This window comes from Nicotiana tomentosiformis, chromosome 1 (assembly GCF_000390325.3).
Source record: "Nicotiana tomentosiformis chromosome 1, ASM39032v3, whole genome shotgun sequence".
In the NCBI taxonomy this organism is placed as follows: domain Eukaryota; kingdom Viridiplantae; phylum Streptophyta; class Magnoliopsida; order Solanales; family Solanaceae; genus Nicotiana; species Nicotiana tomentosiformis.
The window spans coordinates 65,422,713-65,445,706 of NC_090812.1; the positions used below are offsets into that span (position 1 = coordinate 65,422,713).

The following is a 22,994-nucleotide window of genomic DNA, read 5'->3' on the forward strand; positions in this document are numbered from 1 at the left end:
TGCTAGCTAAGATAACTTTTTAATTTCTATCATGCAATTTGCGAATTGCGTTTTAATCTAATGATAGAAATATTTCCCTTATTAAATGCACTACTATTACCATTGGGGTTGATAACCAAGTGTTCTGGAATAACCAAATTATCTTTATTGGATGCTCTTTTTTTGTTTCCGACACGAAGAAAGAAGTTACTGAATATTGGATATGTTCTTACTCTATATTTCTTAGCATATGGATCTTTTTTATTTGAGGCCATAATTATAATTTTGGCAAGCTAGCTTTTACAGTCTCTACTTTCGTCGATTTTGGAACTACCGGTAGTACTTGACAGAAATCACCTCCCAAACTATTAATTTTCCGTCAAACGGGTCATTGATATTCAATATATCTCTAGAACTCTACGCAATTGTTTCGATCATCTGATACTTGGCCATAAACGCTTCATCCCATATTATCAATTTTGCTTTCGTTATAAATTTAGTATTATTGCTCTGCTTTTGATATATTTGTGATGGTTATTTCAGTTGTTTGAAGAGAAATATCATGTCTAAAGTGAGTGGCCTCGTAATAAAATTGTTGTTGGTACACCACTTGTTATTATTGCTAACAGTATCATGTAGGGCTGTGCATTTGGATCAGATATCCAAAATCCGAACCGATCCGCTCAATTTCGGATTTTGGATTTCGGATTATGTTTATTAAAATTTTGGATATCCGGATCGGATTCAGATTGGTATAATTTTAACCCGAACTGATCCGAAATTATTAGGGCATGTATAAATGCTAAACTTTAATTTCAGATATCCAGTACTTCCTTCACTTCTTCCTCCAAGTTATTACCTTTACAATTGCTGAATTTAGCTATATTGGCACCATAGTACCCTCATAATTGCATAAACATGAATTTTTCTTGCTGTATTGCCTCTTCTACAAAGAAAATATAAGTATGAGTTTTGCAACTTAAAGACATAACACTCGAACCTCCAGAGAAATATTTTCTTAGAGATGCAATGCTGATAAAAGGGATGAAAAGCAAAGCGATGTTTGTATTAGCACAGAACACAGAAGAGGCAGATAAGGCAGATGCATTAGCCGATTAGATTAGCAATAGTCTTAATAATACGTATAATCCGATCCGAAAATCCGAAATATTTATCTGATCCAAACTTTAAAATCCGATCCGATCCGATCCGATATTAATTCGGATTGCATTTTGTAGAATCAAAAATCCGAAATTTCAATCTGAAATGTGCTAAATCCGATCCGATCTGATCCGATCCATGCACAACCCTAGTATCATGCCCCTTGATATGACATTTGCAAGTAATGCATGACATAGAAATATTATTTCGATTACATCGGAGACATCTACAAAGGATAATCCCGCTATACCAGAGTCCGATTCTTTATAATATAGTCTTGAAAGCTTGTCTTGTTCAGGATTTAGCTTTGATTGTGTTTATTCAAAAACTTATATGGCATTTTGATTCTTAATACTATACTAACATTTTTTACTTTGTGTTCTAATTTTTTTTTAATCTAACACTTTTTTTTATGAAATAAATTTATGTACCCTAAGATTTTTTTAACTTGAAAAATAATTTTACTCATATGATGATAAAAAAAAATAATTGAATTAGATTCTCTTGCTAAATAATTAATTGAAAGGGTTAATTATTTGGTCTTAACATGAAAAATAATTTATTTTATGTTGATCTAGATCTTAATATTAGTTCATATCTTGTTTTGAATATTTAATCTTAATTATAATTTTATTCACCATAAATTTTATTTTCAAAGAGTAAAAAGATCGATCTAACATTTCAGTTTTAGATCTTTATGTTTGCAGAATTATTACTGGTATTGACTCTTACCAACCATATTTCTTTCTCTTTCTCACATATTTTTATTTTCTTAGTTGTTGTTTAATAATTGGGTATATTTTTCAATATTACACGAAAAAATGGATAAATATATTTTTATTTGAGTAGGAAAACAGTTTAAATATAAATATAAAAGTATATTATCGTGGGGATATTTTATTTTATCAATTTCAATGCTTTATGCATTCCATTTAACATTACTTTTATTTTTTCTTGGTATTGGACATTTTGGAGTGGTAACGTATTGCCAATACGGAGGATTCTTATGAAATTGATTTTATTAAACCTTTGTACATATTTTTAATAAGAATTTAATAGATAAATTTTTATAATGTTAAAATCTTAAATATTAATAAAATTAACATACAAGGTATTGCAGTCCAAAAAATAGGTTATTATATTTATGTCCTTTCCCTATGAGTTCTTCTAATTAATATTTTAGGATTATTATGGTTTATCAATATTGTATTCGTACTTTTATAATAATATATATAGGCTCTCCTTTTTCTAAATGGATTTGAACAATATAATACATTCTCAAATTAAATTAGTAATAGGATATTATAATACGTTTTCAAATTAAATTAGTAATAGAAATTTTTAAGAAGTACGTAACGTGTTCCTAAATGTATTAGATTTACATGCTAACATGTAGTATTATATGTTTATGCCCGAAAGTAATTATACTAATAGAATTCCTAAAGGTAATCATGTAGGATTCCTAACGTGTAGTATATGTCCTAAAACTAATAGGATTATTAGGTTAATGTCTAGAATTTTGGTTATGTCCTTTTATTGTGAGTTATTATGCTTAATATTAGAAGGTTATTTTTGTAATCCAATATTATATTCATGCTTTTATAATAATATAGATTTGTTACGGAATGGTTTTTGCAGAGATGCTCAAAATTATGACTCTTTCTTTTATTTTTTCTGTAGGTTTTGCCTGATCTCTTTCATATTGTACGAACATGTGAGGATGGTCTTAAAGAATTTATAACATGGAAGCTTGGAACCTTGGTATCTATTGTCCGCCAGGTAATATTTTCGTTTTAATAATATTATCTGTCTTGTCATTCTTTTGGATTAGTAATTTTCTTCAGATCTTTAAATGATTTTGTGTTTGTAGCACATCCGTAAGTATCTGCCAGAATTGCTCTCTCTGATATCAGAAATATGGTCATCCTTCAGCTTGCCTGTTGCTAACAGACCTGTTCACATTGCTCCTGTAAGACCATTAGAATTTCAGTTGGTATTAAAATACCGCACATACTTTTCGTGTGGGGCATTTTAGAACAGATACTTTGATTAATGATCTTACTGGTCATTTTATTTTCTGATTTTAGATTCTGCATCTCGTGGAGCAACTTTGCTTGGCACTCAACGATGAGTTCAGAAAGTACCTTGCTGATATACTTCCCTGCTGTATTCAAGTTCTTACTGATGCAGAGAGGTTTAATGACTACACATACGTTATTCCTATTCTCCACACGCTTGAAGTTTTTGGTGGTCAGTCTTCCTTTGTTTTCTCTGCTCCATGTCTTGGTTTGTATCACTTTGATGTTGAGGTATCTACTGGTCTCATCTTACTTTGCAGGGACATTAGATGAGCATATGCATCTGCTTCTTCCTGCACTTATTCGGTTGTTTAAATTGGATGCTTCAGTAGAAGTAAGACGCGGTGCAATCAAAACTCTCACAAGATTGATACCTCGTGTGCAGGTTGGTCTAAAAGGGAGTCCTTCCAAGCTCATTTTGTCCATTTGATGGCATATTTTCCTTACCTCCTTTCTTCTCTTTATTTCCATTTTGCAGGTCACTGGACACATATCTTCTCTTGTGCATCACTTGAAGCTTGTCTTGGACGGGTCTGATTTTTTTTTCCCTCACATTATTCACCGAGAATATATGAGACTTATTCTCTCAAGAAATAGATAACAAATGAAATGACAAAGATTTACTGTTCTACGTTGTTCTGATGTTGACTCTAGTGGGTACACTCTCAGATATCAAATCCTCTATCTATGGACTCACTTGTGTTAAAAACAACCTTTTATTTTAATTTATTACTTTGGAGTATATATTAGTTGTAACTGCCTTTCCTTTTACTGAAGGTCATCAAGTAATTTTTGGCTGAACTCAGAATTCTGAGTGGCTACTCATTTTATTAGTGTTTCAATTTTAGTAGTTCTGTTAAAAAATTAGTTATCTTTCCTTTTCATGCCAATTCTTACCTTATTCTTCATGACAATTGCTGGATGATTCTATTACTGGTCTTTTACCTTATCACTCAAATCGTGTTTTAATTCCGAGGCAGACCGGATTGCAAGTTCTTACCTGATAAAAGCTTTGTACTATGTGATCTCTGAGATATTTTTTTTGGAGTTTGTGTTGATAAATTGTGGGTGCCCCTTCCATTTACAGGAACAAAGAAGAGCTCAGGAAGGATGCTGTTGATGCACTCTGTTGTCTAGCTCATGCTCTTGGAGAGGACTTCACCATTTTTATTCCTTCTATTCACAAGCTTATGGTTAAACATAGGCTGCAGGTCTGAGTTAGTCTTTTTTCCCTATCATCACTAGCATCCCAACATTATTAAGGTTTATACTGCTGAGGAATTTGTTCTTGATACAATAAGTATTTCATATACAGCACAAGGAATTTGAAGAAATCCGAGGACGACTGGAAAAACGTGAGCCACTGATTTTGGGGAGCACCGCAGCTCAGAGATTAAATCGGCGGTTCCCGGTTGAGGTCATCAGTGATCCTTTGAGTGATGGAGAGAATGACCACTACGAGGTTGGGACGGACATGCATAAGCAGCTTAAAAGCCATCAGGTAGTTTGTCTTCTTTGTTTGTGAGGGACTGGAACTTAAGTTTCTTGTACTTACTGGCAGGGATGACATCCTTTCTGACTGCTTTAAGAGTTTGACCATCCATAACTATAACAGCACCTTCTCCCTCTACCAAACAAAAGAAACGAAATGCCGCTTCCCTTCCCCACATAAGGGGAAGAGTCCTACTTATTTGCTAGTTATTTATATGCTTTGCCATAAGTTGCAGACTCCTGACAGCACGGAGTTGTCTGGCAAGGTGATAGTATGCGCCTTTCTGTCTGTACTTTGCTATAAATCTAATTCCGAGTGAGCTTAGAATATGCTTTGCTGTCTTGAGATATTTACAGTATGGTTGATTTCATGAATGGAGACAAAGTGTGAAGGAACAAGGAAATTTTGATCACTTCCACTAGGTAGATAATTCATTAGTTACCTTGTGTTGTTTTTGGTACCATTGTAAGGGAAGCAGATATATATTCCCTCTTGTCTGTCCAATTTAGAAAGGGCTGAAAAAGCTGACATGGAGGTTATGAAACTCATTTACTCCCTCTCTTTCCTTTATTTTTTCTTGTTGGAAAAAAGTTACTTCCCTATTACTTACCAAAGAAGGGAGATATAATCTTTTCTTATATAATAGAAAAATAAAAGGAATTCTGTAGGTATCCAGTTAGGTGGGGGCTGCCTTCAATCCATTTTTGGAGTCAAATCCCTTGCCCATCATTGCACCTTCCTTTCTTAATGTAGGAAACATGATGTTAGATATGAAGTTAGTGCCTGTAGTTTGAGTTGTAGTAGGGATTGTTGTATTTCTATTTTCACGTCTGCCTTATTTCATTTCATTTATTTATTTGCTTGTTTGCTTTTCTTCAAAAGTCCCATGATGTTTAGTCAGGTATTTTGACTCTAGTTTATGTTTATGTAGGTTAATGATGGCAGATTGCGTACCGCTGGTGAGGCTTCTCAACGAAGCACTAAAGAGGATTGGGCAGAGTGGATGAGGCATTTCAGCATTGAACTTCTGAAAGAATCACCTAGTCCAGCATTGCGAACTTGTGCAAGACTCGCTCAACTGCAGGTAGTATCCTCTTCAACCTTCTATTCCTCATTGTTGTTCAAGGAGAAGAAAATGAAACAAAAGTTAAAAGAGTTTCAAGCAAAGAGGAGGTGCTAGAAATATCCAGGGGTTTCTGGTTGTGTTCCTCTTTTCTAATGTTGAACTTTTGCAGCCTTTTGTTGGGCGAGAGTTGTTTGCTGCAGGTTTTGTTAGTTGCTGGTCACAACTTAATGAGGCTAGTCAAAGGCAGCTAGTACGTAGTCTAGAAATGGCGTTTTCTTCTCCAAATATCCCTCCTGAAATTCTTGCTACACTTCTGAACTTGGTTAGTTTTTCATTCTTCTCAAGTGGAGCATGTTCTTCGATTTTGAAACTATTGATCCATTGATGTTCACGTGAAATGAGGTTAATACGAAATTTGAGCTCCAAAAAGAGGCATATACATGTTTGTTCATCATCTATGGTTAGGAGAATCAATGTATGTATAAAAGATGTTGCTGTTTCATATTCTTGCACTGGCTTAGTGCAAATATTTATATAATATATTATTTACCCCCAAAAAAAAAGAATCTCCAGAAGAATTACCTTAACAAGATATTCTCTCCAATTTTCCTGTAATAGACATGCCCCTAGGAAAAGCAGAAGTGCTCAGAGCTGTACAGCCACACTTTAAATCATAATGGTAATAGTATTATCTCGTGTCTTTGAGTTATTGGATGTTGATTTTTTTGGATGAGGTGTTGGGACAATATCATAATTTAACTATAAGGCGGGGGAGGGATGGGGGGCAATGACTAGATAATTATTTTGAATAATCACCAGGATTGTACTGTAGTTTTAACGAATGCATTGGAAAATTTCTGTTTGTTTGTTTTCGCAGTACTACTGTTGATGAAGGAGTAACCTGAGCTCGGAAAATTCGTGTTTGTGTGGGAACTTGATATGGGATCATATTCGTTTGCCTCTTTTAGGGTCTTCTAGGTTAGAAGTATGTTTGATTGGGATCCGAGAGGAAATTTACTTGCAAGTTGGAAAGGTTCATACTTATTTAAGAAAAGAAGTTGGAATGGTTCGTGGAGGCTGTTTGGGCAAAGAGTGCACTTGGTGCAAAATACACCTATTTTTGACATATCTTAGTTTATGATACTAGTTCCTCGAGGACAAGTACTAAGCTTTTTGTGCATTTTAACTTGTGGAAGGGATGGTGAAGTATGATAATAAATGATATTCTAATAAAATGACTGAAGAGTCTAGACTATGGAGTCATGGGCATCGTCAAATGATATGGAACTGTTTCTGAAATATTTTCAAAACTGCCATACTTTTTACTTGGGTGACTAACTAGATTTTTTTTGAAATGATTGGCTCAAATATATGAAAGAACTGTGTAATGAGACAGTAATCTGCCATATATAAAGCAGCAATCTATAATTTTTATGTAGTTTGGCTGATTGTACTTTGCAGGCGGAGTTTATGGAACACGATGAGAGACCCCTTCCTATAGATATCCGTCTGCTTGGTGCTCTTGCGGAGAAGGTGGGTGTATTTTCAAATTATGCAGTTGATTGATCTATACCATCTGTTGTTACTAGTAAAATAGGTGTATCGATAATGAGCTCTTCCTCTCAGTGTCGAGCATTTGCAAAGGCCCTACACTACAAGGAAATGGAATTTGAAGGCGCACTTTCAAATAGGAGGGATGCAAATCCTGTTGCTGTAGTTGAAGCTTTAATCCATATAAATAATCAATTACATCAACATGAGGTCTTGATTTCTTAGTTGCTGGTTGCATCTTATTTATGTTTCACAGTGACTTTGTGGCGATTAAACTTTGTCATGCTTGGCATCTTCAGGCAGCTGTTGGAATATTAACATATGCTCAGCAGCATTTGGGGGTTCAATTGAAGGAGTCATGGTACTGTTATACTGTTTAGTAGCGCCGTGTTCTTTTGTCCTGTTAATCTTAATTGGTCACTATAGTTCGCATAAGTTTTAAACGTGAAATGGTGGTCTCAAATGTATCTTCCCGTTCTCTGATGTCATTTCATTTGTTGTTTTTCAAGGTATGAGAAATTGCAACGCTGGGATGATGCTCTTAAAGCATACACTGCTAAGGCGTCACAAGCTTCGAGTCCACATCTTGCTTTGGATGCTACTTTAGGTTTGTATTAGTTGATCACTTACTGCATAATCTGATCTATGCTTTCTACTCGCCCAATTATGGAACTTATTTGATCCAAGTGGTAAATCGTGCTAGATCTGAGTTTTCTTTCAAAGAATATTGATCTTTACTTTTGAGATTCCTCAACTGAAAAAGGTAAGATCCCAAGGAAAATGATTGCCCCCCTCTAACTACCTGATGTAATACTTACATGGTTCTTGGTGATAATCTCTATCATGCTTTCAGGGGAGGCTGTTTTGTCACTTGTTCTTAAATTGCTTGGTGGCTTAAATAAATGCTAGTGTAGGCCCTTGGAATTTAGTTAAGTTGTAACATCAAGTTCGTGCTATGCTTCTGGTTATTGTTGGAACAATGAATATTATTTGTTACCGTATTATGTGCACTTAATTTACTTGATGAAGATCTGTATCTTTTCTGTGTTTCCTTAAGGGCGTATGCGATGCCTTGCTGCTCTAGCTCGGTGGGAGGAGCTTAACAATCTTTGTAAGGAATACTGGACGCCAGCTGAGCCAGCAGCTCGACTGGAAATGGCACCAATGGTTTGTCAACTTATATGTAATTGATAAGAGTTTTTATTGTTTCGATAATCAGTAGTGAATGCATGTTTGGATTGGTTTAGGCTGCTAGTGCTGCCTGGAACATGGGTGAGTGGGATCAGATGGCAGAGTATGTTTCTCGGCTTGATGATGGTGATGAAACCAAACTCCGAGTCTTGGGAAATACTGCTGCCAGTGGTGATGGAAGTAGTAATGGCACCTTTTTCAGGGTCGTTCTTCTAGTTCGGCGAGGGAAGGTAGTCTTTCATTTTCTCACTTATTGATTTGCTTTGTGTTGTGACGTGCTCTGCTCTGGTGTGAGTAATTTTTGTACTTGCGTTCATTCTTCCATCAGTATGATGAAGCACGTGAATATGTTGAAAGAGCAAGGAAATGTTTGGCGACCGAGCTCGCTGCACTGGTATCTTTCTTCATCTCCTCATATCCTCACTTTATAGTCATTTGGTGATGATTTTACTGCAAAAATCTTGACAGTTCTCAGTTGATTTGTTTAGGTTCTTGAGAGCTATGAACGTGCTTACAGCAACATGGTCCGTGTTCAGCAGCTTTCTGAATTAGAAGAGGTGATATACTTTTTAGTCTCTTTAATTGAGTTATTCCTAAATACTATGCTTTTAATGATCTAATGATTTGTTTTCTTCTTTCTAATTAGGTGATTGAATACTGTACTCTTCCTATGGGAAACGCTGTTGCTGAAGGAAGAAGAGCTCTTGTTCGCAATATGTGGAATGAGCGCATAAAGGGTACAAAAAGAAATGTTGAGGTAATATCAAATTTCTCACAATGGGTGAGAATGTTTTTGGATGTATATTCATGATCTTTTACATTTTCAATCTGAGCGGTGCTTAGGTGAGAGCTTTCATTATTCTCAAATTCATGGCATCTTACAGAAGCTCTTTGTGTGTCTGGTCTTTTTCCTGTCTTAATGTGATTCCATGTTCTGTCTGTCTTTCTTTCTCTCTCTCTCTCGCTGTATATATGTATATATGTATATATATAAAAGTTATAAGTTTTTCCCGCTTTGGTGGATCATTTCTCTGACATTCTTCCTCTGTTATCTGCAACATATTCTTATTTTTTGCAGGTTTGGCAAGCACTTTTAGCTGTGAGGGCACTTGTATTGCCTCCTACAGAAGACATTGAAACATGGATCAAGTTTGCATCACTTTGCCGGAAGAATGGCAGAATTAGCCAAGCTAGATCTACATTGGTTAAACTTTTACAGGTTAGTAATTTATCCCTATGGGTTGTGGACGGAAGTGTGCTTTATTTTGTGGCATAGCTTTCTTGTTATTGCTCTATTTGTGCTCTGACTTTCTATGAATCTCTTTTGTCCTGCAGTTCGATCCAGAATCAACTCCTGCAACTGTGCGGTATCATGGCCCCCCTCAGGTGATGCTAGCATACTTAAAGTACCAATGGTCACTTGGCGAGGATCATAAGCGAAAGGAAGCCTTTGCTAGGTTGCAGGTATTGCATTTCAGAGATAAAGTTACAATCACATACCTGTCACAAGCCATAAATATCATGATCTTACTTCGTGGTCTGTCTCATGTATTTAATTTTGATGTCGAAGGACCTTGCCATGGACCTCTCAAGAACAGCAGCTCTTCAACCAGTAATGCAGAATGGATTAGTTGCTTCTTCTGGTGTGCCACTTGTTGCTCGTGTATATCTCAGACTCGGCACTTGGAAGTGGGCACTTTCTCCTGGTTTGGATGATGATTCTATACAAGGTAAAGCGTGAAGACACTCCACTCCCCTTCTCAAAAAGAAAAGATAATAAGGCTTTCTTCTTGGTGGTGTGACATCTTAATGATATCGTATCTTACTATTTTTATTTTTTGGATAATATTGTCTTTGTCAGAAATTCTTAGTGCATTTAGAAATGCTACTCACTGTGCAACGAAGTGGGGAAAGGCATGGCATACCTGGGCACTTTTCAATACCGCAGTGATGTCTCATTACACACTGAGAGGTTTTGCGAATATTGCTTCACAGTTTGTTGTTGCTGCCGTAACTGGTTATTTTCACTCTATAGCATGCGGAGCACATGCTAAGGGTGTTGATGATAGTTTACAGGTAATTTGTGTATCTGCAGCTAATTTAATTCAGTTGTTCTTATAAGACTACCTTGTGTGATGTGGAGGTGTCGTTGGTCTGTCCTTGCTGCTAAATGTCCTTTTTTAGCTTAGTGTTTGCTTAGCATTTTGTATCCTTGCAGTGACATGGTGTCCTTTTCTTGCTGGCTTCTTGCTATATTTTAAGCGCATGCATCTTTTGGACAAGTTCAGCTGAATCAACGTGTTGTATTGAATTTAATTTTCAGCGCTGTGTCATAGTTGCCTTGTTATCCAGCAAGCCTTCCTATTAGATTCACTAATGTTCACCATTGACTTTTCTGTTACATTATAGTTTTACTTTTCTAATCGTCGTGTTTCTGAGTTTCAGGATATTCTTCGTCTTCTTACTTTGTGGTTTAACCACGGAGCTACTTCGGATGTCCAAATGGCATTGCAGAAAGGATTCACACATGTTAACATCAACACATGGTTGGTTGTTTTACCTCAGATTATTGCACGGATACATTCAAATAACCATGCTGTCAGAGAGCTGATACAATCCTTGCTAGTGCGAATTGGACAGAGTCATCCACAGGTATTTGCTAGATATTTTCCACCTAGCAAAAATTTTGATTTTGCTATCTTATCATCATTGTTTTCCCCGTGAAATATATATGCTTTTAATCCCCACCCCCTACTTTATCCCTCTTAATTTCTCCTTTAACGCGTAATTGTGAATGGCTTGTGTACTATTACTATTTTTGGGTTAATTTATTTGATATTTGACCTTGTTATAAGCTATTGGAACATAAACTAACTATTTTTTAACGGGAAGACCCGCTATGAAGGATCCATGGCTGAGCTACCATGGTAATTTGAAGTTATTCATGCAGCTTTATAAGAATAATAAAGATAGATTATAAATGGAAATGATCTAAACCTTGGGACAGCATTCTCTTCACAGAAGAGCTGTACGAGCAATAACCTAGTTCCTATAAAAATCTGTGTATGCAAATGTACTTAGGCAACACTATAATTAACAAGTGCAGTCTTACTAAATTGTAGAAGTGCTGGACATGCACATGCAAATGAATGAACGCTGAGAATACGTAGTATATCAGAATTAAACCTAATGACGTGAAAGCCTTGAGAGGGTAACAGTACCATTGCACTCAAGTTAGGAGCAAAGTATCATGGCATGTGCTTATAAGTTATTTTAGTGGTCAGACACAAAAGGACTTTATTTCTTTGTTCTGAGCAAGTGAGACTATAGTATATCTTTAACCTCTTGTGGTTGCCTTTATATAATTCTTCTTAGTTGTCCAATTTTTAATATATGTGCACCTTTTCTGCAGGCCCTTATGTATCCGCTTCTTGTGGCATGTAAGTCAATTAGCAATTTGCGCAGAGCTGCGGCTCAAGAAGTGGTTGATAAAGTTAGACAGCACAGCGGCGTACTCGTTGATCAGGTGATCTGGAACTGGTTTACTGTGATAGTTTGATGGTTTCTGTATGTACTGTTCTGACTTTTGGCATGATTTTGAAGGCCCAACTTGTCTCAAAGGAGCTTATCAGGGTTGCGATACTGTGGCATGAAATGTGGCATGAGGCACTGGAAGAGGCCAGCCGTTTATATTTTGGCGAACACAACATCGAGGGCATGCTGAAGGTGTTAGAGCCTCTGCATGAAATGCTTGAGGAAGGAGCAATGAGGAACAATACCACTATAAAGGAGAAAGCATTCATCCAGGTGATTGCTCCTAATTAAAATGTGCTTATGTTCTCCCTATCGTGACATACATACTTTAACAATGTTAGTAGATTCTCCCTGCCTTTCCATTTGCTTTTCCCTGTGCTTGGGTGAGTCTGCCGAAGCAATGATATTGGTTTGGCTAAGCTTGAGCGAGTTAAGGCTAGATTCTGTGTATGGTGTTTCCTTACTATTAGTTGTGTTAATTATTCTTGGACTTCATTAACTAACTGAGAACACTCATTATTTAACGATGGATTGAAACATATGTTTTCAGGCATACCGTCTTGAGTTGTTGGAGGCCTATGAATGTTGTATGAAGTATCGGAGAACTGGTAAAGATGCTGAATTAACGCAGGTACAGTTTTGACATTGGCATCTCTCTCGTTCTTTGCCTTTTAATTTATTTATTTGTAATTCTTTTTAACTTGTTATTTTGTATTTTCTATGAGATGAATGCTAGTGCCAAGTATCTAAAAAGTTTTTTTAAATAACTTTTGTCTTAATAATTTGGATGATGCGTTTCACAATTTTAGGATAGGAAACTAATTATGATCCTTTTTGTTATGGGAGGTCCTTTCTGCGAGCAATAAATTGGCTAGAGAGACATGCTCTTACTTCTCCTAGAATTCCTGAAGCTTAAGTTACAAACATACAAATACAGCTTGAAATGGAAAGTTTTGAAACTAGAAGGAAGATGTAGAAGAGTAGATGCCCGAAAGGAACCCACCATCTACTCCTCCACAAACACACTCAGGGGAGAAAAAACTTCTTGATTACATGCCTGGTTGGAAGTTTTGTCCTATGGGGTGGTGGATCATATTAAGTTGTTCTCAAATAGGCAGCATGATCGTGGAGAATATCGGGCTTCAATGTCCTGCAGCTTGGAGACTTCGCATTTCTTATCTGATTTGCTAACGACGATGAAGCCCTGAGCCGTGAGTATTGACACATCTCTTTGACTCATTCAATTATTCCAACTTCAAAAACTGAAAAAACTTCTTGACTACTTGCCCAATTGAAAATTTTGTGTGGATCATGTTAAGTTGTCCTCAAATAGGCAACATAAGCGTGAAGAATATTGGGCCTTGATGTCCTGCAACTAGGAGACTTCAAATTTCTCCTCTGATTTGCTAACGATGAAGAAGCCATGAGAGTATTGATGAAGACTAGAGATGGATACGGGAGAGTAATTTCTGAAGTCCGACTGATTGAATGAGTCAATTAGGTGCATTGATGAAAGAGCAACAGAAGAACTAGTGCCCATCAGAATCACGAGAGTCTAGCACAGCACACTTGTGCTCTTTAAATTTCTTAAAGAGGGTGGGAGATATGTGGGAGACTCGTGGATGTTCAATATGGTGTTTAGATTTCTTCAAGAAGGTGGGAGACACATATTTCGTGGGTGTAACATTGCTGACATGACTTGGGTCAAAATTTTTGTGTGTGGGGTGGGGTGGGGGGGTGGGGGGTGGGGGTGGGGTGGGGTTGAGAACTAGGATATAGACTTTGGTTATATTTGAGGTCTAGGGGAGAGGGAGGTGAAAAGAAAGATGATAGGGGTGGGAGACAGGAAAGGAAAAAAGTAGGCAAGGAGGATTTTTTTAGGTCGAAGACAAAGTAGAATTGTGGGGTCGTCTAGATCTTTTATGATAACCGTGGTGTTCGGGCCAGCTTGCGCGCACCTCGACTAATTCCACGGGATACATGCTACCTCCTGCCAACAAAAGGTACCAGGTAACTCTGTCCACCAAGGCTTGGACATACGAGAAGAAATCACCTAGTGTTTTTGACTCCGTTGGAATTTGAACTTGAGATCTCATGGTTCTCACTTACTTCATTGACCACTAGGCTACACCCTGGGGTGCGGTCGTCTGGAATTTTGAAATGGTGAGAATAGAAGGATCAAGAATGAGGGAGAATAGGCATTCGTTCCCTTGGATTAGTGAACTGGCCTAGAGAAGTAATGTAAGTAGTTCACTAATTAGACTAGTCCAGATCCGATTAGAAAGCTAAAAACCCGTAGGTCCAGATGTAACGATCCAAACTTTTCTCTAGTTGAAGAGGTCTGTTGTAATGATGTCGGTATTTGCTATTGAGATGCCGAAATAAGCTCGACAATGTTAGATCAAAGTATCGAACTACAAGCCACTAGGGGAGTAGGGTGGAATATCGAAAGTCGACACACTTGGAGGGCTTTTCTCAAAACAAAAAGGATTTCACATCATGAAGCACTCGTCAGCACTCAGCTATAATTTGAACATTTATATGTGTATAGGGTTCCAAGTAAACTAACAACAATAACTTATCCGGTGTGTACGCAGATCTTATCCCTACCTTGTGAAGGTAGAGAGGCAAGAAAATTATCCGGTTTATTCGAGATAGCAGAGCAGAGTTGGCACAATATGTAACCCCTAGGTTATCGGTGTCGATGAAGAGGATCACTCAATGCTGCTACCGGCACTCATTAGTTCGGATTGAGTAGCGTGAAGGAGATAATAGAAGGACCTTAGAAAGTAGTTCCGTCTTTTCAGGTCCTCCGGACTTGAGACGTTGAACCTCTTAATATTTGCAAGAAATTACAACAGGGACCACGACTTCCACCTCAACGATGCTAGGAAATGAGGCCCATTTTGGGGAAGGCTTGTCCTTTTGAACTCTTCTCTTGAAAATGATAGGAGAATGAGGAGAGATAGGGCTCTTGACATCTTGGTAAATTCAGTTCATTGTATGTCTAGTACGTACTGGTCTTAATATAAGGGTTTTATGTCCATGGATTGGAAGACCTTTTTCCTCGTTACTGTACGTTCTGTTAGCAATTAGCTTGTTGTACAATGTAAACTAGCAGGGCTTCTCAAAAAAAAAAAAAAGAATGTAGACTAGCAGGGTGTTATTGTCTTGTTATGATGCTAATTGTACACCTTAACCCATCTCTCCTTTCTCCAGTTTAGTTTGTAAATTAGCATCAACTTCTCTAGGAGGGCCTCCTACTTTATTTATTTTTCGCAGTTTGACTTGGCGAGACATGACTATATAAGTTTCTAGATGCACTTCTTGTTTGTGGATCACTACTCACCTTAAAATAGTTAAAAAAAGTTAACATGAGAAGATTTATATGCCCCTGACGGTGCATATCTTTATATGAATCTTGCGTCATTACGTTGCTGCCAAAGCAGAAGCTTCACATGGACCTGGGAGAGCCAAAAGACCCAATCTTCCCATGGCCGAAAGCTCTGCAACATGCTGGTAGCTTTTTGATCCCGGCCCTAAACTTGAGTGAAGTAGAATGAGTATTGTTGCTCATAAGTAGCCGTGGTTATGCTGCTCAAGAATTGCAAGGAGGAAGGTCCCTCAAGCTTTCTCGCATCTCCATTAACTTGGCCATAACAAAATAATTTCTTCTTTTCCTAAATATTTTATTTCAAAATGAAATCTTCATGTTTTGTCTAGTTGCGACAGAGTATAATAGTTTTCTATTTTTTTTTCTTCTGAGAAGGTACTGTAAACTTTATAGTTAACAGTCCATTATTTTACAAATCAAATTCTCATCTTGCTAGGCTTGGGATCTCTATTATCATGTATTCAGGCGGATAGATAAGCAGCTTCAAACACTCACAACCCTGGATTTGCAGGTAAGCAGCATCTTATGTTTTGTTATTGGTATCAGTCATGTTGCACCATTTTCAACTAAGTTTTTTTGCTTTTCATGCCAGTCTGTTTCCCCAGAGTTATTGGAGTGTCGAAATTTGGAGCTAGCTGTTCCTGGAACTTATATAGCAGGTACATTTGAAATTATTACTCGGACACCGGTTAAGCCAGTTTTGTGACATGCGTATTAATACTGTGGCGTTATATCATCCTTCAAAATTTTCATCTCAGATGCACCAGTGGTGACAATTGCATCATTTGCACCCCAACTTGTTGTAATTACATCCAAACAACGGCCTCGAAAATTGACAATCCATGGGAGTGATGGAGAAGACTATGCCTTTTTGCTCAAAGGGCACGAAGATCTACGCCAAGATGAACGTGTCATGCAGGTTAGCAATTGGTTGTGTATAGTTATGTTTTGTACAGGGAGGCTGGTTCGGAGGATTCTGCTACCTCTGTTTCCTAAACATTTGGTGAGGCTTTATTTTTTTCTTCCTTCAACCTAAAACTAAAAAATACAATGGATTTTTGCTATGCACCAGTTGTTTGGTCTGGTTAATACTTTGCTCGAGAATTCTAGAAAGACTGCAGAGAAAGATTTATCAATTCAACGATATGCTGTCATTCCATTGTCCCCTAATAGCGGACTGATAGGATGGGTTCCAAATTGCGACACCTTGCACCAGCTTATTCGAGAATATAGGGATGCCCGGAAGGTTTGTTTAATCATTAGACCTTTTCCTATTTGAAAGAGACTAGTATTTCTGCCTAAATGTTATATATTCTTCCAATTTTACAGATCACCCTAAATCAAGAGCATAAATTGATGCTGAGTTTTGCACCGGATTATGATAATTTGCCACTTATTGCTAAGGTGGAGGTGTTTGAATACGCTTTGCAAAATACAGAAGGGAATGACTTATCAAGGGTATGTATTTTATGAAAACTACTTGACTTTCAGCCTATTGCAGTAACATCTTTGTTAGATAAATATTAGCAATTTCGTTCTGTTTATTGTTTTCCTAAGGTATTTATTTTTGGGTCATATAGGTTCTTTGGTTAAAGAGTCGTACTTCTGAAGTCTGGCTGGGCAGAAGAACAAATTATACAAGAAGTTTGGCTGTCATGAGTATGGTATGTGATCCTTCCTTCTTTTTTTCAGAACCTTTCTTAAAGCTTATTCTCTGTTCAGGTTCGAATGAGAACAATGCTTCCCTGTTTATTTATTTATTCTTTTCTTCAATGCATTTTGTGGGGGTGGGTTTGCTATATGAACAATAATCGTTTTTTCTCTCTGGAAAAACAGGAAAGTAAATCAATTGACTTGTTTATCAGCCTTGCGTAATACTATAAAACAGGCTAGCACTGGATAACCTCTTTCCTTGTTTTCCCCTTTTCATTTGAGAAGAGGAAGAGGACACTGGGTACAGGGGGCTAAGGTCTTTGGAGGCTTCTAATCATATGTCAGAATCTAAATGCAACCATTGCCTTTATATATGAGAACACTACTTTGTTATGGAATTTCATTTGCAATTATTGGGTTGGCCGAAATTATTTTACAACAAGGCAAATGCATAGTAACCGCACAAGTTTTGCTTTCATATAAGCTGCATTTATATGGTGAACCTCTCTTTGGTGAAATGATCTTGCTGTGCCTGATCAGAATTATTGCAGCCTTATGAAGGCATAACGCATATCAGAAATTTAGTAACCTGTATAATTCTGCAGCTAGGACTATTTTTGGGCTATTAATATGACATCTTTGTATCTTAAAATGGCCGTTGTTACTGCTTGTTGCTATTGCTTCCTTCCTGCTGTTACTTTCTTTCTTGCCTTCGTGGTTGATACTTCTTGTTTCTATTGTTGCTTTTCATCTTCTTGAGCCGAGGGTCTTCCGGAAACAGCCTCTCTACCTCCTAAGGGTAGGGGTAAGGTCTGGGTACACACTACCCTCCCCAGACCCCACTTGTGGGGTTCCACTGGGCTTGTTGTTGTTGTTGTTGTTGTTGTTGTATCTTAAAATGCTTACTTTAGATGAGGAATAGTTAATTTGCTGACCGAGTTCGGAAAGAAGAGTTACTTTTCTACTCATTCAGGGTCATTAATTTCCTTACCTAGGACCTGAAGAGATACTGTTTTACTCGCAAAAACACCTTTCGTCCTATCTTATGTAAGGTCATTCGGTTTGAGACTAAGTTAAGATGTGAATTTGGCTTCTTTATTGTATTATTAATGGTGAAAGAGAATATTAGATAGGTGGCGTTAAGTTAGTTTGATATAGAAAATCATTGCATGTGAAGTTCTGTAGGATAACATCTTTGATGTAATGGCGTCAAACATCTTCGATGGAACTAATATCTCGTAAATTGGGTAGCTCGAATGGCAAAGCTAAAACATGGAGATGCTTTCTTTTTAGTTGCTTCTCTTGTGTACATCTGTTGAATCTGGGTTGCTCTGTCCAGGTTGGATACCTTCTTGGTTTGGGTGATCGACATCCTAGTAACCTCATGCTTCACCGATACAGGTACTATATACTTTTGCTATTGCATTTTCTTGCTGATGACAAAATTTTTAATATTTTTATGTTCGTCATACAGTGGGAAGATTCTGCATATTGACTTTGGAGATTGCTTTGAAGCTTCAATGAATCGGGAGAAGTTTCCAGAGAAGGTAAACTGTTATATTCAAAAGATGGCCTTCCAAATTGTCGTTCTTTCTTAACGGGAACTAATAGCTTCCTAACAAACTTTTATGTATAGGTTCCCTTTCGACTCACTAGAATGCTTGTAAAAGCAATGGAGGTTAGTGGTATAGAGGGAAATTTCCGGTCAACATGTGAGAATGTAATGCAAGTTCTCCGACTGCATAAAGATAGTGTTATGGCTATGATGGAGGTAACTTCTTGGCATCAGTCTTCCCTTGTTAAATATTTTTCTCCCAGCTACCGTACTTCGGTCTCTGCTGAACTCTCCTTTTTTGCTGTACACTTACGGGTTTTTTCAAGTCCAAAAAGATCTCGAATATAGACTCTGCAAGTACAGACGAGTGATAGAAGGGTTCTATGGTCCAACTGAAGTTGGAATGACTTAGATAACTGAAAAACTAGAATCTATCCGGTCCTTTAATTCCATGTTGAATGATTGAAAGGCTTAATTAAGACTATTGAAAATGAATAATTGTCACAGCAAGTTAAACTCACAGTGAAAAGGGGGACACCTTTCATCACTTTGAGATGGCTTGGTTTCATTCCTTGAATTATGTGGAAGGTTGCTCTTAATGGGGAGTTTGACATTTTTGTCTTGTAAATGTAAATGTTGGCGATCTTTGATTACATTTTCAAATTATCAGCTTATTGCATTCTTCCTCTTTCTCTTCTCTTTTCTTTTCAGGCCTTTGTTCACGATCCACTTATAAATTGGCGTCTTTTCAACTTCAATGAAGTTCCGCAAATGTCCACACTTGCCAGTGCACATGTCCCTCCTGTTACGAACAGTGAGGAATCTTCTTCAAATAGAGAGCTTCTTCAGCCACAAAGGGGTGCAAGGGAGAGAGAACTGCTTCAGGTTTTAAATCAATTATGCTTGCCAAGTATCCTGGGCATGCATGCTTCATGCTGACGTTTTTAATTTTATTCCAGGCGGTCAATCAATTAGGTGATGCCAATGAGGTTCTAAATGAACGTGCTGTGGCTGTTATGGCTCGAATGAGTAATAAACTCACAGGACGTGATTTTACTGCTGCTTCTACATCTGCGAGCTCTCTACAACATGCACTGGACCACAGTACGTTAATTTCTGGAGAGACGCGTGAAGCTGATCATGGTTTATCAGTGAAACTACAAGTCCAAAAACTTATTCAACAAGCGTCGTCTCATGAAAATCTTTGCCAAAATTATGTTGGGTACGATCCAGATTCCCAGGATAACCTCTCTCTCTCCCACCCTCCCTCTCTCTCTCTCTCTCTCTCTCTCTCATTGGATTGTTTCATTTGCTCTGAACGTAACTTTTTGGTGTATTTTTTTTGTTTTTTATTATTGAGTTAATTATATACTCCAAATCACTTGGAATACATTAAAAATGCACTGAAAGAGCCTGCATCCACCAAGCGTGAACTTGCTCAGTAGTTCTGACCTATTTTAGCAAACAATTCTCAGATATGCTACTGTCTGATATTTCACCTTGGTATTGAACTTTCAATATGCGAGAACTCATAAGAATAGGTGGCCCTTATTTTCCTTGAATGTATGATAAACCCGTAGATTTGCCTCATGGCTTAAGAAGAAGAATTGAGGAGACTAGAATAACCCCGCCACTCGCCGACCAAAAAAGGATCATATGAATCAAAGAGATTTCACTTGGACCATAAGAACATTTCCTGTAACTGCTGAGAATTTGCATGCCAATAGTCAAATATATTGCATTGTTGATCATTTACATGCCATAGATTGCAGAATGTTGGATTTCATGTACTAGTCCTTGTGTCATTTTTAGCAGATATGTCTATTTCCTATGCACAGCCCTTAAAGGACTGTCCAGTCGAGAAATCAAAGACCCCTAGTAATTAATGTCCTGATTTGAATTTAAAGTAGATCAGATAAGTGATCTGCGAAGCTTGTTGGTATCTAATGCCCAACTGAATGCCTTCAGTGAATCATCATCATCATCATGATCTTTGTCATCTTTTTTTCTCGTTATCTTTTTGGGGCGGGGGCTTTGGGGGTTGAAATGCAGAGTAAAAAGTTATTTATTTGTTCTTTGGTCTAATCATTGGTTGCTTGTTTTTTATTTCAGGTGGTGTCCATTTTGGTAGGTTAAAGATGATAATTATATGTAGATATTTGTACATAATGTATCCTTTGGGAACTTCTTGAAAGTCCATCATGTACATAATTTAGAGGTATATGTAAATTCCTAAGTTATTGGTAGCAATTTGTTGTATTAAGCAAGTCAGCTTATCGGCTGTATGTAATCTAGCTCCAAGTAAAGTTAAATAAGTCTTTTAGAGTCCTAGAATAGTGCATAAATAATAGTACAGCAATTTATTTAGTGAAATGGATATTTGTGAAGAGAATTAGTTGGTTGTCTGCATCTAAAGCCTTTTGTATTCATGATCTCCAGCATATCTGGTAATCCTGTTTGATGATGAAAGGAGTATTTTCTCTCCGGTCCCCTAGTTTGATATTATCACCCTCTTGCGCATGAATGAATGGATCGGCGAATTTCATCTATCCATTTATCTGACTGACCGAATCTACAAAGATATCACCTTACATCCAACTTGCAGAGTCCAAAAGTAAAAAATTGATTGATGAATCTGGGTTTCTCTGCGTCATATTCTTCACTCAACCTGTAAGTTCGAGATCGTGGTAGTGTATGGGCATGCTGTTTTTAGAGGTATATTTAGGAATGAATTAAGGTGGGGCGTTACATTTAATCTTCTGTAATTGCTCAGTAGCTTGGGCCACTGCTTGGATCGCGTGTATGTGTGTTCTTTTGGAGTTGGTAACGTATCTACATCAGGAACTTGAACGGTGAAGTCTATTTTCGCTGTCAGCAAAAAAATTAAGTCGTGTTTGGAATATTTCACAATTATTGGCTAATATTCTACCGCGATGTTGATTAATGATAACCACGCATTGTAGTAGTACTAGTCAGCTAGTTGCTAGCATCTTTTCCTTCAATTCATCGAAAATGCTATTTATTAATTTAGTGCATCATTCGAGTAGATGGAAGGGACTATCAAATAGAATTGAAGGGAAGAGACTTTTTGGATATTCCAAGTTAAAGTAAAATGAGGGTTTTATCCAATTGAATGAAAAAGAGGTTTGAGAAAAGTTCGGTAAAGCAGAGTAATCTTTTGTGATAAGAAAAAGCATGTTATACTCTATTATAATTAATGATAATTTTTTACCTTTTAAATATTTCAGTAGTGATTAGTGAATGTCATTTTACTCGTTAATTTTGAAGCCGACGAAAGTTCTTCCAACACAATATATTATAGGCGAAAGAGGTATAATATTTTCCGGTCCTAATAGGTTAAGAAATTAAGCATAATATACTCTTTGTAAAATTCCAGTATTTTTCATTAAAATATTCAAAGATATGTATGGACGAAATTAGTTGAAATTGATAAAAAATTATATGAAATTGAAGTTAAAAGATAGCGGTTGAACATGAACTTCACTTTGAGAAAGTTACAGCAGAAGTTTTTTTTCCAAGTTATCGTGGAATTTTTTTCCCGTTCGTTATCGTAGAAGTTCGATTTGGAAAACTTCACTTGAAGTAACATGAATTTTGAAGCCAAGAAAATCTCTCGGCGCATGTTACGTTAGGGTTTACTAACGTGTGCCCAATCTGAGATGACGAGGAAGAAAAAGCAACCGGGTCCGGCGCCGGTCTCGCCCAAAGCTCTAGTGCTGGAATCTAGGCAGATAACACCAGAATCAGGCGTTTCTCAGATCTTAGCTATGATTCAATTAGGCCATTGGCTTCCAGGAATGGGGAGTGCTCCTATTGTGCTACAAACAGGCTCCAAACTGGACATTGCAGAAACTCCGCCGGAGCATGATGCAGGGGCTACGAATGCGGCGAGGAAATTGACTTTCTCTGCCACATCTAGTGGAGTCAAGGCTACAATGGCTGAAGTAGTTAAAGGAAATAAAGAGCAACACACGGGATTGAAGCTAGATTACTTTCCACCTGTAATGAAAGACGGAGTGAAATTAGTCAAACTAAATCCCGAAGAGATAGCTGACCAGAATCAGAAGTGGAGTCTAGCATTAATTGGTTATGTGATTGGCGGTAACCCTACCTTCAAGGAAATGCTCAAATTCGTCTATGGAGTCTGGAATTTCGTCAATACACCTCAGGTATTTCTTCATAATAATGGATATTTTATCTTCAAATTTGAGAATGAGGAAGATAAAGTAGCGATTCTCCAACAAGGGCCATACATGTTCAATTATAGGCCATTCATTCTTAAACAGTGAGATTCAGAGTTTCAAATGAATAAGGAATCT

At 37.3% G+C, this 22,994-nt stretch overlaps 1 protein-coding gene across 4 annotated transcripts in view; it reads left to right on the top strand.

Moving 5' to 3' along the window:
• The window catches only part of LOC104118002 (serine/threonine-protein kinase TOR), a 38,078-nt gene extending 16,930 nt beyond the window's left edge, over positions 1–21,148 (top strand). For 3 of the 4 annotated variants that reach the window (XM_009629163.4, XM_009629164.3, XM_033661750.2), the window contains 38 exons: positions 2,821–2,919; positions 3,011–3,109; positions 3,228–3,390; positions 3,479–3,603; positions 3,697–3,749; positions 4,306–4,429; positions 4,534–4,719; positions 5,642–5,794; positions 5,946–6,098; positions 7,238–7,309; positions 7,403–7,537; positions 7,627–7,688; positions 7,837–7,934; positions 8,385–8,494; positions 8,575–8,748; positions 8,847–8,912; positions 9,007–9,075; positions 9,165–9,275; positions 9,597–9,737; positions 9,854–9,982; positions 10,089–10,248; positions 10,380–10,594; positions 10,964–11,170; positions 11,931–12,044; positions 12,122–12,325; positions 12,603–12,683; positions 15,883–15,957; positions 16,039–16,105; positions 16,205–16,365; positions 16,519–16,692; positions 16,776–16,904; positions 17,027–17,110; positions 18,439–18,500; positions 18,574–18,646; positions 18,736–18,870; positions 19,366–19,539; positions 19,614–19,876; positions 20,767–21,148. In XM_009629163.4, the coding sequence (XP_009627458.1) occupies positions 2,821–2,919; positions 3,011–3,109; positions 3,228–3,390; positions 3,479–3,603; positions 3,697–3,749; positions 4,306–4,429; positions 4,534–4,719; positions 5,642–5,794; positions 5,946–6,098; positions 7,238–7,309; positions 7,403–7,537; positions 7,627–7,688; positions 7,837–7,934; positions 8,385–8,494; positions 8,575–8,748; positions 8,847–8,912; positions 9,007–9,075; positions 9,165–9,275; positions 9,597–9,737; positions 9,854–9,982; positions 10,089–10,248; positions 10,380–10,594; positions 10,964–11,170; positions 11,931–12,044; positions 12,122–12,325; positions 12,603–12,683; positions 15,883–15,957; positions 16,039–16,105; positions 16,205–16,365; positions 16,519–16,692; positions 16,776–16,904; positions 17,027–17,110; positions 18,439–18,500; positions 18,574–18,646; positions 18,736–18,870; positions 19,366–19,539; positions 19,614–19,876; positions 20,767–20,785 (4,719 nt within the window). In that variant the 3' untranslated portion in view covers positions 20,786–21,148. Of the gene's footprint in view, positions 1–2,820; positions 2,920–3,010; positions 3,110–3,227; positions 3,391–3,478; positions 3,604–3,696; positions 3,750–4,305; positions 4,430–4,533; positions 4,720–5,641; positions 5,795–5,945; positions 6,099–7,237; positions 7,310–7,402; positions 7,538–7,626; positions 7,689–7,836; positions 7,935–8,384; positions 8,495–8,574; positions 8,749–8,846; positions 8,913–9,006; positions 9,076–9,164; positions 9,276–9,596; positions 9,738–9,853; positions 9,983–10,088; positions 10,249–10,379; positions 10,595–10,963; positions 11,171–11,930; positions 12,045–12,121; positions 12,326–12,602; positions 12,684–12,898; positions 12,985–15,882; positions 15,958–16,038; positions 16,106–16,204; positions 16,366–16,518; positions 16,693–16,775; positions 16,905–17,026; positions 17,111–18,438; positions 18,501–18,573; positions 18,647–18,735; positions 18,871–19,365; positions 19,540–19,613; positions 19,877–20,766 lie in introns of those variants that run through there. The other variant, XM_033661752.2, reaches the window with a different exon arrangement.
• The last annotated feature ends 1,846 nt before the right edge of the window (positions 21,149–22,994 follow it).